This window comes from Gigantopelta aegis, chromosome 8 (genome assembly GCF_016097555.1).
Source record: "Gigantopelta aegis isolate Gae_Host chromosome 8, Gae_host_genome, whole genome shotgun sequence".
NCBI lineage: Eukaryota > Metazoa > Mollusca > Gastropoda > Neomphalida > Peltospiridae > Gigantopelta > Gigantopelta aegis.
Window position 1 is genome coordinate 67,067,609 of NC_054706.1, and position 18,582 is coordinate 67,086,190.

The 18,582-nt window shown below is 41.0% G+C and overlaps 1 protein-coding gene across 1 annotated transcript in view; it reads right to left on the reverse strand.

Moving 5' to 3' along the window:
* The window catches only part of LOC121379247, a 31,330-nt gene extending 20,719 nt beyond the window's left edge, over nucleotides 1-10,611 (reverse strand). Inside the window, exon 1 of the mRNA XM_041507770.1 lies at nucleotides 9,472-10,611. Coding sequence (XP_041363704.1) covers nucleotides 9,472-9,934 — 463 coding nt within the window. The 5' untranslated portion in view covers nucleotides 9,935-10,611. The remainder of the gene's footprint in view (nucleotides 1-9,471) is intronic.
* Nucleotides 10,612-18,582: the final 7,971 nt, after the last annotated feature.

Consider the following 18,582-nt stretch of genomic DNA (forward strand, 5'->3'; position numbering starts at 1 on the left):
ACGACTGCATCATCTGTGCATGAAGAATGACGTAAAACGGGAAGGAAATGGATGCGGATGATTTATAATAAGTAATATGGGCCCAGTTTAACAAAGCGACCTTAGCGCGATGATTACAGCGCGTAGCGGTGATCTTAGTGTGGTGATCATAGCGTGTAGCGGTGATCTTAGCGTTGTGATCATAGCGCGTAGCGGTGATCTTAGCGCGGTGATCATAGTGCGTAGCGGTGATCTTAGCGCGGTGATCATAGCGCGTAGCGGTGATCTTAGTGCTAAGATCGCTTCGTAAAACGGGACCCTGTTCTAAAATAATACCCTTGGATTGCACTTTCAACATAACAAAACAACAGATTCTAGGCCGTAAGCTACCACTTAACTTTGAATAAAAATGTGTTGAGTGCGTCGTTATATAAAATAATATTTCCTTCCTTCTATTTTTATTAGGTCATGTGAATGATGTATTATTTGACTGGTTTGTGCAGAGATGCGATTTCTCATTACGATAAAAGTTTTATCGTTCATATTTTGAGGCAAAACGCTCGCGTATGAAAGTTGTTTTGTTTAGCGACACCACTAGAGCACAATGAATTTATTAATCATCGGCTATCAGATGTCAAACATATGGTAACGGTCGCGTAAGGTGCAGTGGATCGCACAATTGATTTCCCTAAGCGAAGACACCATTTGCCCTTGTCTCAGTATCCGCGACTAATACTTCAAAGGCCATGGTATGCACTGTTCTGTCTGTATGAAACAGCATATAAACGATCCTTTGCTGATAATCAAGTATATTGGTAGCAAGTCAGTGGATGTAGATTTTGACTGTCATTGTATAGGGCGGGACGTAGCCCAGTGGTAAAGCGCTCGCTTGGTGCGCTGTCGGTTGGGGATCGATCCCCGTCGGTGGGCCCATTGGGCTATTTCTCGCTCCAGCCAGTGCACCACGACTAGTATGTATTATCCTGTCTGCGGGATGTGCATATAAAAGATCCCTTGCTGGTAATCGAAAAGAGTAGCTCATGAACTGCCGACAGCGGGTTTCCTCTCTCAATATATGTGTGGTCATTAACCATATGTCCGACGCCAAATAACCGTACATAAAATGTGTTGAGTGTGTCGTTAAATAAATTGGACAGGACAGGACAAGACAGGATAGGTTAGGATAGCATATAAGATTTAAATGCATGTAGATAATCACATTTGGAACAGCGTACACAAAATAATCCCAAAGAAATTTCAGTCAGTCATGTAGTAGCAGCGGGCTCTCTCTCTCTCTCTCTCTCTCTCTCTCTCTCTCTCTCTCTCTCTCTCTCTCTCTCTCTCTCTCTCTCTCTCTCTCTCACACACTCTCTCTTAGTTTGAAAAAACATTGTATGTTAGTCATCAAATATAGCTGATGTTTGAAATGTGCTGATCTATTGTTAAACAAAGATTTTCCTATCTTTTCATTCTAATTCAATCCCAAGCTTACGCATATTTCAAACGCCATCTATTCTGATATCTCAAGCGTCAGAAGATGCCAGCAACTATGGCAACGCAGTTATTAAATCGACTTTCAACTGGGGTGGGGAGAGGGGGATTGGGGAGGCACCGCATGCTATGACTACTTCAGCTTCAGAGTTAGAGCAGTATCCCCCCCCCCCACACCACCACCACCACCACTTCTTCTGATGTGTATACTATATGTTATTTAATATTCAATTAACGATCAAAGAGAACCATTAATTTCGCATGGTGACTTAAAACCGTATTACTTATCTCCATTCGCAGACAGATGCAAATTGCGGGAATGCCAATGGTAAGATTACGTGACCGGCTATCTGTAAGTAATTTACATAAACTGTACGACAAATAAACAGGAGTTTGAACTTCTTAAATATTTACACGAACTACCGACGCTCATGTATAGCCAAAACCCAGGAAAATAAGGAAATGGCAGCATGCTTATTTTGATTATGATATAGATCTATCGAAGACACATGTTTTAAACGGATGTATCTTGACTCCTGGAACGCCCACTGAAAAGAAAGGAATGTATTTTTAAGGACATGTCAACACATCGTGAAATTTGCAGCCACTACGTGTCAATCACTGTAACTGACTAACTGTGATATCTGATCTAGAAAGTAGGAGAAGAAACCCGTTACCATTGCTAGGTGTACGTTCCTTCTCAACTATACGTTTGCTACCCTAAATTGTCTTACAGCTGGCGTCAGCAATAATTGAACACTTGTTATTTTTCCGATATATTACGGCTACGCATCCATAATGGAGCAAGTAGCCCATGAAGTGGCGACAGCGGGTTTCCTTTCTCAATACACATGTATCTGTGTGGTACTTAAACATATGTCTGACTCTATATAACCGTAAATAAAATGTGTTGAGTGCGTCTTTAAATAAATAAAAAAAACATTAAAAAAAACATAATGGAGCTTGATACGAAAATACTTGTAACTATTAACATGTCGAGGGGGAGTTTTTTCTTTCTTTTTTTCGAATAAAATATTATTCAGGACCAATGCATATTACGTTTTCAGTTAGTAGTTTGACTATATAGGTCAACTGCCAGCACTAATCAGCCGATTAATATGTTTGCTTCCTCATGTTTGTGTTCTCATTGCCATTAAATAGTTTTGTAACATTACCGACCATGGGATCTAGCTCAGTTGGTATCTAGAACGCTCGCTTGGGGCGCTATGGTCGCAAGGTCGAAACGCCTCAGAAGATTTCCCCCCGTTCAAGCCAGTGCCCCACGACAAGTACTAGTTTATCAAGGGCCATGTTATGTTTTGTCCTGTCTATGGGGAAAGTGAATATGAAAGAGCTCAAGATTGTTGCTAATGGGGAAAATGTAGCGGGTTTCCTTTAAGACAATATGTCAGAATTATCAAATGTTTGACATCCAACAGCCGATGGTGTTCTAGTGCAAAGAAGGAAATGTTTTATTTAACGACACACTCAACACATTTTTATTTACGGTTATATGGCATCGGACATATGGTTAAGGACCACACGGATATTGAGGGAGGAAACCCGTTTCAGCTACTTCATAGGCTACTCTTTTCGATTAGCAGTAAGGGATCTTTTATAAGCACCATCCTATAGACAGGGTAGCACATACCACGGCCTTTGATATACCAGTCGTGGTGCACTGGCTGGAACGACAAATAGCCCAATGGGCCCACCGACGTGGATCGATCCCAAACCGACAGAGCATCAAGCGAGCGCTTTACCACTGGGCTACGTCCCGCCCTATACAATGACAGTCAAAATCTATAGCCGCTGACTTGCTACCAATATACTTGATTATCAATTACCAATATACTTGATATCGCATCAAGCGAGCGCTTTACCACTGGGCTACACCACGCCTTCCGTGTTCTAGTGGAGTCAAACAAAACAAACTTTAACTTTGACTATGCATATGAATAAGGTTGCTTCCATATTCCTCATGTCATCATATTATTTTAGAACATTAAAGTACCTTTTCGGGTTCGCGTACAAGGTATACTCAACAAAAGTAATTATGAGTCAGTTGACGTTTGTTAATTCTTTGCTAGTTTCATATTATTTTAGAAAGTTCTGATGACAGTGTGTTTGTTTTGTTTAACGACACCACTAGAGCTATTTGATGTCAACTGATGACAGATGACTGGCAGAAATTGCTTTAGTACAAACTGACCACTATACCGACCTCTTTCACTAACCACTAACAACTGACCCACTGTCTTGTACAGAAAGCCCAGATAGCTGAGGTATGTGTGCCTAGGACAGCGTGCTTGAACATTAACTAATAAATGGATATAAGCAAGAAAATAAGTATAAACAAACAAACAAACGTGGCGGGAAGTAGCCCAGTGGTATAGCACTCGCCTGATGCGAGATCGATCTAGGATCTGGGATCGATCCCCGTTCGTGGACTCGTTGAGTTATTTTAGTCCAGCGGCTAAGCCGACCAATCGTTCACTTTTTCTGGAAAGCCAGCCAGTACTCCGCAGCAAGTGTAAAAGAAAAAAAGTTGTACTATGTTCTATCTTGGTTGTGGGATGGTACATATAAAAGATCCCTAGCTGCTTATCGAAAATGAGTATCTTATGGAGTAGCGGCAGCGGGTTTCCCCTCTCATTATTTGTTTTATCCTTAACAATATGTCCAAAGCCATATAACTTTTAATAGCAATGTGCTGAGTGTCTCGTTAAATAAAATATGTTTTTCTTTCTTTCTAGGTAGGTAGGTAGGTAGGTAGGTAGGTAGGTAGGATGGTATAATTTTATCAAATTTAATTTTTAAAAATTAAATGTTTGATTGGAGGATAGCCACCGTGCCTCTCCCCCCCCCCCCCCCCCCACCCCACCACTGTAAAGCAATGTGCTCTAGTAATGGCTACCCCACTGTAAAGCGATGTGCTCTAGTAATGGCTACCCCACTGTAAAGCGATGTGCTCTAGTAATGGCTACCCCACTGTAAAGCGATGTGCTCTAGTAATGGCTACCCCACTGTAAAGCGATGTGCTCTAGTAATGGCTACCCCACTGTAAAGCGATGTGCTCTAGTAATGTGCAGGAATTTTAGCAGACGCGCCTGGTATTTTATCTGAAAACGTATGTCAGAATTACCAAATGTCTGACATCCAGCTTAGCTGACGATTAATAAATCATTGTGATCTAATGGTGTCGTTAAAGCATACAAACTTTCCACTTTAACATTCTTCCTACACTCCATTTCCGGTACCCCTGCGTGTGCTGTAACCTCACCGTGGTGCAGGGGTGTAACATTCTCTTTGAGAATGGCCAATACAGCACAAATTGAAATTTAGAGTAAAAGTCAGTACTTATCTGTGATATTTGTATTTGTATTTTTGCACAGTTCTTTACACTGATTTTATTTATATCTTGAATTTTTCTGTTGATGTTGACCATCACCTTGTTTGTTTCCATTACCATAGTTTGACACCTAATAGCCGATGTATTTTTCGTGTTGGGGTTTCGTTAAACATTCATTCATTCATTCCATTTCCGGTAAGCTAGGTTACAGCTGTTCTCAAATGGTGTGCGCGCGCATGCACGCCCATACTTAATGACTTAGGCTAATACTGATATTCCGAGTCCACAAATAAACATCTGAAGAGTCCAAACATCTTATATATCACATATTGGTTTCCTCTCATTACAGTTACTTTGCGAATCCATGCAAATAAACAAAATGTGGGTTTTCTCCGATTTACCTATCCATGCTATCGCAGGGGGCGGTTGGTATACAAATATACTACTCAAAAGAATTTAAGGGTCAAAAATTTATAACCAAATAAGTTTCAGTGTATTAGATTGATGATGTAAACTACACCAATTTTTTTATTTATTGTTCCATATTTACAAAAAACCACAAATAAACGTCACTGTATACAAGAAAGTCACATGACATGCTGTCAAAGATGAAGGTTGTCAAACATGGATTTTACACATTAGAACATTCGTTTAATAGTGTGTGAATCCACCCCTGGCGCGAATACACTCGACACATCGTTGCCTCATGCTGTTGATCAGACGTCTGAAGAACTCTTGGGGAATGGCCTGCCACTCTGCCATAAGAAGTTGACCCAGATCATGAAGGTTGGCCGGCGGGGCATGGTTATCCCGAACTCTCCTGCCTAATTCGTCCCAGGCGTTCTCTATTGGGGCCAAGTCAGGCGAATATGCTGGCCAATACATCCTGGGGATACCTTGTTGTCTGAGAAAGTCCGTTACCACCCTGGCGCGGTGGGGTCTGGCATTGTCATCCTGCAGAACTGCCCCGCCGCCAATCTGCTGGATAATCTCATTCAGATAGCGGATTCCATTCAGATTGCCATCCACCACATAGAGGGGGGTCCTGTGGTGGATAGAGATGCCGCCCCACACCATGACGCTGCCACCACCGAAACGGTGACGTCTAACGTTAACGTCAGCGAAGCACTCCCCAGGACGTCTGTAGACACGAACCTGACCGTCGTTGAACTGGAGACTAAACCTGGACTCATCAGTGAACATCACTCGACCCCACTGAACACGTTGCCACCTTAGATGAAGCGTGCACCAGTGACGTTTGGCCGTTCTGTGACGTGGTAGGAGTGGTGGTCGAACAGCCTGGCGACGGCAGCGTAGATTATTGGCTCTCAGACGATTGCGTATGGTTTGATCAGACACTCGAGTTCCAGTCGCAGTCCGCAGATTGTCACGTAATCGGCGTGCAGTGGTTGTGCGTTGACGTAGAGCCATATTGGTGATGTAGCGGTCCTCTCTATTTGTAGTGCTTCGGGGTCTTCCCGAACGTGGACGATTTCGAACAGAATTCGTTGCTTGGTACCGTTGCCACAGTCGGCCAACGACACTCTGACTGACACCAAGTCTCAGAGCAACATTTCTTTGCGTATTGCCATCCTGAAGCCAAGCAATAGCCCTTCCTCGATCTTCGATAGTCAGTTGAAGTCGTACCATTATCGAATTTGGTGTGTGCACCGTACACGAACGCAAGCTCCAATTATACGGAAATTCAGCATTGGGAACATGGAATACACGTCTAAAGCGTGCAAATGAAGCGCTTTGTGAAAAAGCAAGTTATGGGCACTTAGCAGACCTTTCGCTTTCGCCCTAATTTACGTGCAAATGTAAGCATGTTTTCGCCATTAGAACTAGTCGACAGTGTCAATGACAGTGGATTTTAATTCATTTATGGGTTGCTTAGACCCACTTTCATCAAAATGGAACAATACCATGCGTGACATTATGGTCTAGCTAATATAATTGACATTCAGAAAATAATGTCGAAAATATCGTCTGTATAATGCAATTCGGTGGCGATAAAAAGAATTTTAAAAACCCACCTCAAACTCACAAAAAAAAGTTACTTGACGAGAAATAGAGGGCCTCGGGTCCCTTTCGGCCCTCGTCAAGTCGGCATCTGCGGGTAAGTGTAAAGCTGTATCCTAACCGGCCGCGAGCGATGCGCGCGATTATTTTAGAAACCATTGATTTCAATTGCCGTAGCCTAACCGCACGCGTGCGACGCGACATATATTATATAAATCGTATAATTACGTAAGACGTATAATTACTATACCAAACGGCACCTTCGCGGACAAAGGTCAAAGTGACCTTAAGTTTAAATAGAGCATGTATTGGTGCCACGCCTGACATTAGTGAGATATGAGCCGTGAGAGTTGTCGGAAAACCGTGTTATATGGCCAACAGCATGGACGGAGTCCAGAGTCATAAATTGCCTGAGAAGGAGTTCGTAAAACCACGAATAATAAGAGGGCATTTTCAGTTAGAAATTAATAAAGGCAGTATAGCCTCAGTAAATACGACTAGAGTGCGCTTAGGGTTATGTACATTCGATTTTGACATTTCCGACGATCAAATGATCTTCAAGTACAGTGTCTAAAATACACATAGCTGGCCTCAAATTACAGTTATTTACACATTTGGTTGTCCGGAAATTTGTCTGCGCAAGTAGTCTGCTGTTTGACTGTGATTATTTCATAGCAAACAACTATGAAGTGGCAACTATTTGACTGAAGTGACAGGGGAGAGTATGTAGTTTGTAAACATGTGTAACTTGTTGACATTGAAGACTTGTTTGTGGTAATTCCGGCCCATGCAAAAGTAGTGCTTTTTGTGTAAAATAGGTGTACTCCGGCCAGGTTTAGAGGGTGTGTTTGCTTAAACCAATATGCTGGGAGAAAGAGCTGGACAACAGGGGTTGATCTTTTCAGGGTATGTGTCCCCCAGGCAGGCAAAGGTATAAACATCCATGGGCCTGCTGATATTAATAAAAATGTTATAGCCACTAACGCTATATAGAAACATATAGCGAAATTAATTGTGGTCTGTGGCCAGTTATTAAATCTGATGTGACGGTCCTTTTGTTTGAATATTTTGGAGTTCATTCTTAATATTAAGGTTACATGTTTTTGACCAGTACAGACAGTGGAAGAGAAATAGACTCAGCAGGTTTCGTCATTAACATTAATTTAATGTTATGGTCAAACTCAAACTGGACCACACAGTACTAGTCAATCGTTTAGATGATAAAATTGACAATCTGTTTCACATCTAGTGTACTCTAGCCGTATTCTTTTATAACCTATAACCAGCATACGACTGCAGAACACTGAGGCTAGAGTGGAATTGTTTGGAGCAAGGTAGTCAAAGATATGTGTTCCTTGTTTTACTGGAAATGTGCAACCAATCCATATAACTTCCATGTGTATCTTTGCATTCATCAACTTTAGCCACTTATTTTAGTAGCGTCGTTTATGGAGTTTGACTTCGTGTAATATGCCCTCCATCGTACTCCCTTGGTTTTTGAATCACAAATTCTCGCAGGTCCACTCTGGGACACTTAAAATAAACGATAATACAACAGAAGTGGTTGAAAAAGTGGAGAAATGCCACATCGTCTTTTTACTCCTTACACCACCACCACCACCACCCTCATCCTTTCCGATTTCATCAGCGGCTGCGTTTTCAAAGTAATGTGCTTTCTGCCACCAAAGTATTCTAAAAATCTAAACAAGCGGTTTCAAATGGTTTTGCTCAAATGGAACCTGTCATCACTGCCGTATATTCCACGTAAAGATGTATAAACATTTCTTATCAGCTACATAGCTACGGCCATTAGATGTTGAAACACCGGCTCTTACTCATACCAATATGTTGGATTCGATTAGTACTTAAGACGGATGGCCGCCTTGGAACGCATACAGATAGCTGTAGTGTAGACAGTACCAGAGCTCAGCGGTGGGTATATCAAAAGTCGTGGTAATTGATATTCGACATCTGTGTGAGGAAAATGTATATAAAGGACGTCTTGTTGCAAAGTGGGGGGTTTTTTCTTCTTTTTTCAATCAAATAACCACCTTTAGAAGTTACCTTCCCTGGACTGCTGTTTGTTTTACTATTATGTTTAACGATACCACTGGAGCACATTGATTTATTAATCATCTGCAATTGGATGTCAGTCATTTGGTAATTATTACATATAATCTTTGAGAGGAAACTCGTTACATTTTAGTAGCAAGGGATCGTTTATATGAACCATCCCACATACAGGATGGCACGTACCACGGCCTTTTATATACCAGTCGTATTGCACTGGCTGGAAAGATAAATAACCCAATGGGCCAACCGACGGGGATCGGTGCCAGACCGACTGCGCATCAGGCAAGCGCTTTACAACTCCTCTACTATTGGAAACATTCATATAAAAGATTCCTTGCATATTGTTCCTACGGCTTTGTTAGGTGTGAGAGAGGAATACCCGCTGCCACCACAAAAGATACTCCTATCGTATGACAGCAAGGGGTCTTTTATACGAACTTTTCCAATTAACAGAAGCGCATATATCACGGCTTTTGATACAGCGGAAGTAGCATTTTTTGCTGAATACAGAATAATATAGTCAGAACAATAATTTCACAAGTATTCTCACTTACCATTGATGATGTAACACTTTTCCGTTGGGAAACTCACACAGTCTAGTTCTGACGGCCACGTCATTTCAGTTTGGTCCATGACGCCGTTGCACTCGGCGTAAGCTGCTTCGCATTGATTGCGACAAGGTACAGTCAGTACCTGGGCACCATTCTGAACATTCTCAGGGCAAGGGGGCAAAAATACTGAACACAGAAAATGAGTAAAAAATGGACAGTTTTTCGACAGGGAGTCGAGTAAAGGCGAGATCGATTCGTGAACTTTCTCCTGTGAGGCGTGGCCGTAGATGTTTGGAAAAGACGTCCCATTTATAATGGTTCTGCTACAACTAGAAAACGATATTCTTTGACACTCTCTCTGAGCATTAATAAGCCTGGCCTCACAGACGATAAAGAATAACAATAATGGCCATACGTACTGGCAACAGCACCGTTCCAAGAACATGAAATTTCCCATTCTAGTCATAATTATATCCTCTTGAATTATCGTAGAACATCCGTGCTCATTATGGTGATCATTACACGCAAAACACTATCTCCAGGATTATAGAAAGAAAATTGTGGCTGTTATACACGAAACACTATCTCCAGGATTATAGAAAGAAATGTGTGGTTGCCATACGCAAAACACTATCTCCAGGATTATAGAAATAAATGTGTGGTTGTTATACACAAAACACTATCTCCAGCATTATAGAAAGAAATTTGTGTTTCTTACACACAAAACACTATCCTCAGCATTACCAAAAGAAATTAGTGTTTATTTACTCTGACATAATCTTCTTAAAACCAGTTTTGAATGTGGGAATTCCAACCAATATTAGTAATCTTGATAATAATTATCTCTTTACTGGCCACCTCCTGTGAAGTCATGGAGCAGACGATAGTCGGTTTCGCTATCTTTACTGGTCATGTAGCAGACGATACTAACCGCTGTATAATGCGCGCGCGACGTCCGACCAACCAGCGCCGAGCAGCACTCCAGCCCCGCCCTATTTCCTGCCCATGGCCCGAGGGAGCTGTCAAAGCATTGCCAGGCTAGTGCAAATTGCTGACTGTTTGGAATCTACTCGAGATTCCGTTACTGGATATTCGAGACAGAGGACGCACCGTAAGCGAATACCTTTGAAAGACAAGTCCTGGCGTTTACTACACGTGTACGTGGAGAAGTAAGCGGTCCAGATGGTTTTACAAGTGTCAGTTCACTTGAAATAAACGAATCATCTAGTTTTCACGTCTTACTCGTATCATGGTTTGGTCAGGGCAGTATTTAGAGCATTGTCTTATGCCTATTTTAAGGTTTCTGTGAAAATTGTTTGAAGAAACCAAATAACCATCATAAATCAATTAATGATACCGTGTTAGCATTTGTGATAAATACTCGTAACAAGGGGTTTTATGTTTATGATTATTTTAGATAAATGCGAAATCCAAAATAGCCGCAATCTTTATTGCTGTCATTGTTAGGCCTGGCCAAAAATATAAGATGGCATCAACAATTTCTTCGTCCCTAAGAACATGGGAGTCCCCAAGAACATACACCAAGTTCTGATTATTGAAAGTTGAAAACAAAATAGAGGTTTGCTTGTCAAAATATAATTTCTGAATGCTGTAAGCTGGAAATGAAATGATTCATGATAGTATTTCTCATTGCAGAGAGTTAATTATTAAATAATTATTTTATCATGATTTGGTCATGGTAGTATTTCTGATTACAGAGAGTTAATTATTAAATAATTACTTTATCATGATTTGGTCATGGTAGTATTTCTGATTGCAGAGAGTTAATTATTAAATAATTATTTTATCATGATTTGGTCATGGTAGTATTTCTGATCAGAGAGAGTTACTAATTAAATAATTATTTTATCATGATTTGGTCATGGTAGTATTTCTGATTACAGAGTTAATTATTAAATAATTATTTTATCATGATTTGGTCATGGCAGTATTTCTCATTACAGGTAGGGGCGGGACGTAGCTCAGTAGTATGTAGCGCTCGCCTGATGCGCGATCGATTCCCGTCGGTGGGCCCATTGGGCTATTTCTCGTTCTATATATATACTAGGATCACTCATGGTGCACTTAACACTAGGGACAAGAGGGCGATCGATCCTGCCGTTTTCAGTGTGCGCTATTTTTGGTGCGGCGCAGCTCGGAACACGAAAAACGGACGCATCAAAATTATGAATAAATGCTATGGTTAATTCGATAAAAAAGACTCTTATATGCGTCTGTTCTGCGGTCCTGATAGTTATTACATTCGACATCCAATATAGCGGTCGGCTAAAAAAAGTGTGCTTGGCTTTAGGTTCAATAGTCAACACCCAAACCTTGTTCAGGGCCGCACCAGCAAGGGTGTGGTGATGGTGGTGTTAAGCGGGTGTTGCTCTTCCCGAAAAATACTGCAAACATTTTTAATATTACTTGGCCCTCATTTCTTTTCTTTTTTGACTGCCTCCACCCCTCACCCCTCACGTTATTTTAAGTAAGGTACGACCCTTCTTATTGATATGAAATTCTGGATTTTCCTTTCGAATATCTCGTTTTGCATAGCTGAGGAGTCCGATCTAATCACTAGGGACGCAGTTATTGAGAAAAAAACATGCACAGAGAGGCTGTCAGACTTGTTATCTTGCGTGAGATAGCAATATACTAGTATGTAAGCACAGTATATCAGGAAAACACACGGAGACGAGTGTGTGGTTGGATCATCGGGTACAGTAATTAGCAGCGCATTACGCTTAACTACAGTCGAGCTCGAGAAACGAAAACAATATTTGGTTAAAGACACCTCAGCACATTGTAAACTACTATCCATTTGGTGTCTCGCAATAGGTTATTTCGATACTTAGGAGAGAGTGAGCGAGCGAGTGGCAGAGATTGAGAGACAAACAAGACGCAGATAGACACAAACATAGTAAGAAAGAAAGAACAGACAGAGAAAGAGAGACAGAGAGAGAGAGAGAGAGAGAGAGAGAGAGAGAGAGAGAGAGAGAGAGAGAGAGAACCCGCTGCTACTACATAATTGACTGAAATGTTGGATCATTTTGTGTACGCTGTTCCAAATGTGATTCTTTACATGCAGTTAAATCTTCTATGCTATCCTATCCTGTCCTGTCTTGTCCAATTATATCCTATCCTATCCTATTTTATTCTTTCTTACCCTATCATATCTTATTGTTAAGCTACTTCTACAGCATAGCACCAAGAGATTTTTTACATGCACTTTGCGATTGACAGGAACGCACATGCAACGGTCCATACAACGGTTTTTGATACACCAACTGAGAGATGGCGTTTTGTTTGCATTTTGCATGGTCTTTGATATACCAATCGTAAGGCACTGGTTGGAAAGAGAAAGAACATGTACACCGACAACGATCGATCCCACGACCCATTGTACCTCGGATGCGCGCTCTACCACTGGGCTACACTCCGCCCCGTGATGAAATTGGGCAGGACAAATAAAAAAGCTTTCACCATCAAACTCGTTGGGGCAAATGGTTATCCGTTAGCCCCATTTTTGAAATCACCCCCTCCCCTCACACAAATCACCTTCGTATGTGTATGCTGCTCAGTTATTGTTACCGCCAAACAATAGTGGGAGGTCGTAATACTGAGGATATAAACATGTACATAATAGATAAAATTATATCTTACCTCAGTATTACCCCCCTCCCCGTTATTGTTTGGGGATATCTATACCTAAGTGCACCGACATATGAACTTAAGGTGATCTTGGCGCTAAGATCGCCTCATGTTTATAATTCACAGAGTAATTTACATACGGCTATGTTACATATATACAAATAGCATGAATATGCTAACCTGATTATAAATGACAAATAAATTATAAATGTAAAAGAAGATGTCTTCGTTTGTGTATGATATTTCTCGTTCCAGCCAGTGCACCACGACTGGTATATCAAAGGCCGTTGTGTGTACTATCCTGTCTGTGGAATGGTGCATATAAAAGATCCCTTGCTGCTAATCAAAAACAGTAGCCCATGAAGTGGCGACAGCGGGTTTCCTCTCTCAATATCTGTGTGGTCCTTAACCATATGTCTGACGCGATAAAACCGTAAATAAAATGTGTTGAGTGCGTCGTTAAATAAAACATTTCTTTCTTCTTCCTTCGTTTGTGTATGTGTGGGTGGGTGTGCGCGCGTGCCAGTTTATGAATTTCCATACTGTTGTATGTATGTCGAGTTTTCATGTTTGTATGTATGTATGAATATCTTAGCTATATATTGTATCTATGTCGGGTTTGGCTATTATATACACGGATATTAACACTGGCGCAGGGGATAATTAAATAATTTCTGGCCACACAAATTGTCTCATCCCAGTTGTTGGGTCTCGAACCTGTGGTACCGAATCGCTCACACATTTCAGATTTGCTTATCGAGTCATTCGTAAAAAGAATGCTGTTTAACAGAACTATATGCATGTGGCCTACAAGCTACGCGGTCGATACCGCTTATGTGCACGAAACAGTGTGCAAACTTACATGTGTACTCCTATGTATGTGTGTATGTATGTATGAATGAATATCTATATATTATCTGTAGGCCCTATGTGTGTGTGTGCGTGCTTGTGTGCGTGCGTGCGTATATATGTGCGTGTGTGTGTGTATGTATGTATGTATATATGTACAGAAACACTATTTTAAATATCGGTAAAGAGGAAACACCCAGTTAGTCATATAGCAAGTTGGCACGCGGAACTAATTAGATTGCCAGTCCATTGGAACTGTTCGGAGCGTTAGAGATATGGTTAGAACATTTACCAAGTCTGGGAAAGTATTGTTTATACACCTATATTCATAAATATGTTGCGATAAGATTACCAATGTCAGTTACAACCAGCGGTGCATCTAAGCGAAGCGCCACTTTCTCTACGGTTCCAGTACGCGATGCCTATTTGTGCGCCTCACCAATACGATCACATTGGCGACCGACCTGACCCGATTCGTGGAAAGAAAATACGAAATATCAAGATAAAAATATTTATATGGCAGATGCTCAGGTGTTGGCCTGGCAACGTGTTTGTCTAACGGCGCTGTATTCTATGGACAGACGCGTCAGAAAAGCCATAACAACATTTGTTCTAAGCTGTATGCTCTCGCCAGGTGAACGGTTGATTGACAGTTCACCGACACACACACAGTGAGGCAGACAAGCAGAGAGAGAGAGAGAGAGAGAGAGAGAGAGAGAGAGAGAGAGAGAGAGAGAGAGAGAGAGAGAGAGAGAGAGAGAGAGAGAGAGAGAGAGAGAGAGAGGTCATATTTAGCAGTTGTTCCTTTCTGATAATAAAATGGAAATTATTTCTTAAAAACGACAACTATTTTAAGTACTTTTTCTTTTATAACACACACACACACACACACACCTACGCCTACATATGGAGGGACGGCTGCTTTAATTGGCTACATATGTCTAAAATCTTAGGGTGGTTTTTTAAAACAAGTAGAGTTTGAAAACAATGTCACGGCAATTTTTACATTTAGGTTTATTACAGTTTATATTTTGTGGTGAATTTTACTCCATTAAAAAACGTATGGTCAGCTGATATCACGGACCTAATAGCAGAAACTTAACTCTTTGGATACCATGATCCTAGTTGGCAGTAGTGATGGACATTGCCAATATTTTCGAAGGAAATGTTTTATTTAATGACGCACTCAACATATTTTATTTACGGTTACATGGCGTGAGACATATGGTTAAGGACCACGCAGATATTGAGAGGATACCCACTGTCGCCACTTCATGGGCTACTCTTTTCGATTAGCAGCAAACATCTTTTATATGCATCATCCTAGACAGGATAGTACATATCACGGCCTTTGTTACACCAGTTGTGGAGCACTGGCTGGAACGAGAAATGGCCAAATGGGTCCACCGACGGGGATCGATCCTAGACCGACCGCGCATCATGCGAACGCTTTACCACTGGACTACGTCCCGCCCCAGCTGATATCACAGACCTAATAGTAGAAACTTAAACTCTTTGGATACCATGATCCTACTCAGCGTTAGTGATGGGCATTGCCAACATTTTCGAACTGCGATATATTGCGATACAGGAACCTTAATTACGATACGTACCACTATATATTGCGAAGACCAATTCTTAATTATTAGAATTTATAAAGTGCTCCAGTTTCATGTATAACATAATGAACTGATACACCAGTAAATTAAGATTCGTCCCAAACAAGTAAAGCTATTGGGTTGGGGTTTTTTCTCAATCTGGTAGTTTTTGTTTGAAAATATAATACGCGTTCAATATACCGGTACGCTAGAAAAATATCGCGATACGTATTGTTCAAAATTTATAAATAGGTATATATACCGGTTATATCGCGCATCTCTACTTAGCGGTACCGGCCTCGGTGGCGTCATGGTTAGGCCATCAGTCTACAGGCTGGTAGGTACTGGGTTCGGATCCCAGTCGAGGCATGGGATTTTTAATCCAGATACCGACTCCAAACCCAGAGTGAGTACTCCGCAAGGCTCAGGCCATGGTTTGTGCTATCCTGCCTGTGGGAAGCACAAATAAAAGATCCATTGCTGCTAATCGGAAAGAGAGGCCCATGTAGTGGCGACAGCGGGTTTCCTCTCAGAATCTGTGTGGTCCTTAACCATATGTCTAACACCATATAACCGTAGGTGGGATGTGTTGAGTGCGTCGTTAAATAAAACATTTTTCTTTCTTTCTTACTCTCCACTTAAGTAGCGGAGTTGCAAGAGGGTTTGTAAGCATTTGATCTGTAACAGATTAAGAAACAGAAGGGCGGGCTGTAGCTCAGTGGCACAGCGCTCGCCTGATGCGCGATCCATCTAAGATCGACTCCCGTCGGTGGACCCTTACGAAAATGTTCAGTTTTAGTTTAAAAATGCTCTTTTTTGTCCACCTGGGGAAATCCGTTCATTAGCGTGTCCCAATTCTCAACGTACAGCCGCCATTCCATGTCTTTTAGGCCTGGTGTGGCCTTCTCCGTATTCATAAACGTATCATACTTATCTGCCTACTTAAAGGCATATTGTCACAGACCACTGACCAATTTAATGGTCCAACAAAGTATTACCTGAATAAAAATAATTTGATTTGTCCCTAAATGTTCCTTTTTCAACCATCTTCATAACCACTATACTCCATTTATTAATGATATTTTGTAAAAATATTTGAATTATGGCAATGGTCCATAATTTAAAAACTAAAATTGCTGACAGGTTGGCGTGGATTTCACTCCATCATGGTTCAGTTAATGTGATTCAATAGCTAGATTTTGTTTCCAACAATTAATATAATTTTTATTTATTACACGTTTTTAGAGAAATAAAGTCCTTAAATCCGTGACAGTATGCCTTTAAAGAGACTATCTAGCCCAGGCAAGACTTCAGTTTGCCGGGGGAAGGGCTGAAGGAACTGATTCCCGATGAGAACAGACGTGTCGCCTTGTACTCTCGGTTTGCCCCCCCCCCCCCCCCGTAACAACTTAACGGCCTTAACGAGGCCACTCACGTGGACGTATAGATCGGACTTAACAAACTTTTAGACCTTCGTTCAAAAGTTCATGTCGAAATTACTTCTCTTTTTTTTTTAAATATTATTAAATAGTCCGATCCTCTCTTCTTTCTCTTGTTTATTTTTGGACTGTCCTTCCAAAATGCTCCAAATTATATAAATATTCGACCGAGCAGTCAATTCTTTTTATTTTTGGCTTGTAACTTTTTTCTTTCTAATTTTAATCCTACTAATTTCTTTTACTAATTGCTTTTTTCAAAATTCTGTCCATTTTCACCCCCCCCCCCCCATCCCAAATCAGGCGTGTTATCTAATTTCATTTTGACCGCCCAGTCTAATCTAGCAACCAAATTTAAAGAGTAGTATTTTCTTTATTAATTATATTAATTAGAGTTGCGCATCAAAATTTTAAAGGCCCACTATTTAATTTTTGGATGTAAATTTCAAAATTGTCCCCTTAATTTTGTTCTGTCCCGGAGCAAGTCACTGGCTATCCAGAGACAGGCCCCGGGACGGACATGCTCGAAACTCTAGTGGTATATGAGCATGTTAAAATTATTCGCACTCGCACTCGCCGGGGGAAGGGGCACATTCTGCTTTACCCGTTTTTGAAAACACAATCTTACCTTAATTATAAAACATTATAGGCATATGGATAAATACACTTAGAATGATCTTTGGTTGATTTATTTTAAAATTATTTTGGCCGTCAGGCCTATTCGTTTGTCCTTTAGTACTATTCTGTTTTTGCGTGTATATATGTGACCATATATTAATGTGGCTATTTTTGACAACAAAACGGTGTCTAAAATTCACACATTTTTCTAAATTGAACCAGACATGGGTCCAGGACGTTTTGCAGCGTAGGTGGTATTCAAAACTACTTATAATAGTTATATACCAGAACAAACGGTCAACTACGTTTTATGCAGATAAGACACTTTAAAATGAATAAAAACACTCTTTTTTTCCGTAAGCGGTCGTGGGATTTCAAAACCTCTCAAACCATTAGTATTAGGTGCCAAATAAGAGTTATGATTCCAGGGGCTAATTTTACAAAACATCGTAAGTTTACGTCTGTGACTAGCAGTTATATCGGTCATACGTTTACAAGTGTTTCGCATTTATTTCATGAAGAAAATTACATCATTGCGAACAATGGAACATTTTAAGGACAAAAGGCAATGAAATATGTGTACTTCTAACTATATTTGTTGTACTACAACAGTAATAAGAATTGTGGTTTAGTCGTAGATTTACGTTTACGTGCAAAACTGGGCTTACCATGTTTAGTGAAATTGCGCCCAGCATTGGTAGTGTAGGCTAGCACAATTAATGCCAATAGATATCCCTAAGCATACTGGCTGTCCTCTCAAGGGGAGTGGGCGGGACGTCGCCCAGTGGTAAAGCGTTCGCTTGATGCGCGGTCGGTCTAGGATCAATCCCCGTCGGTGGGCCCATTGGGACTATTTCTCACTCCAGCCAGTACACCACGACTGGTACATCAAATGCTGTGGTCTATGGGATGGTGCATATGAAAGATCCCTTGCTGCTTATCGAAAAGAGTAGCCCATGAAG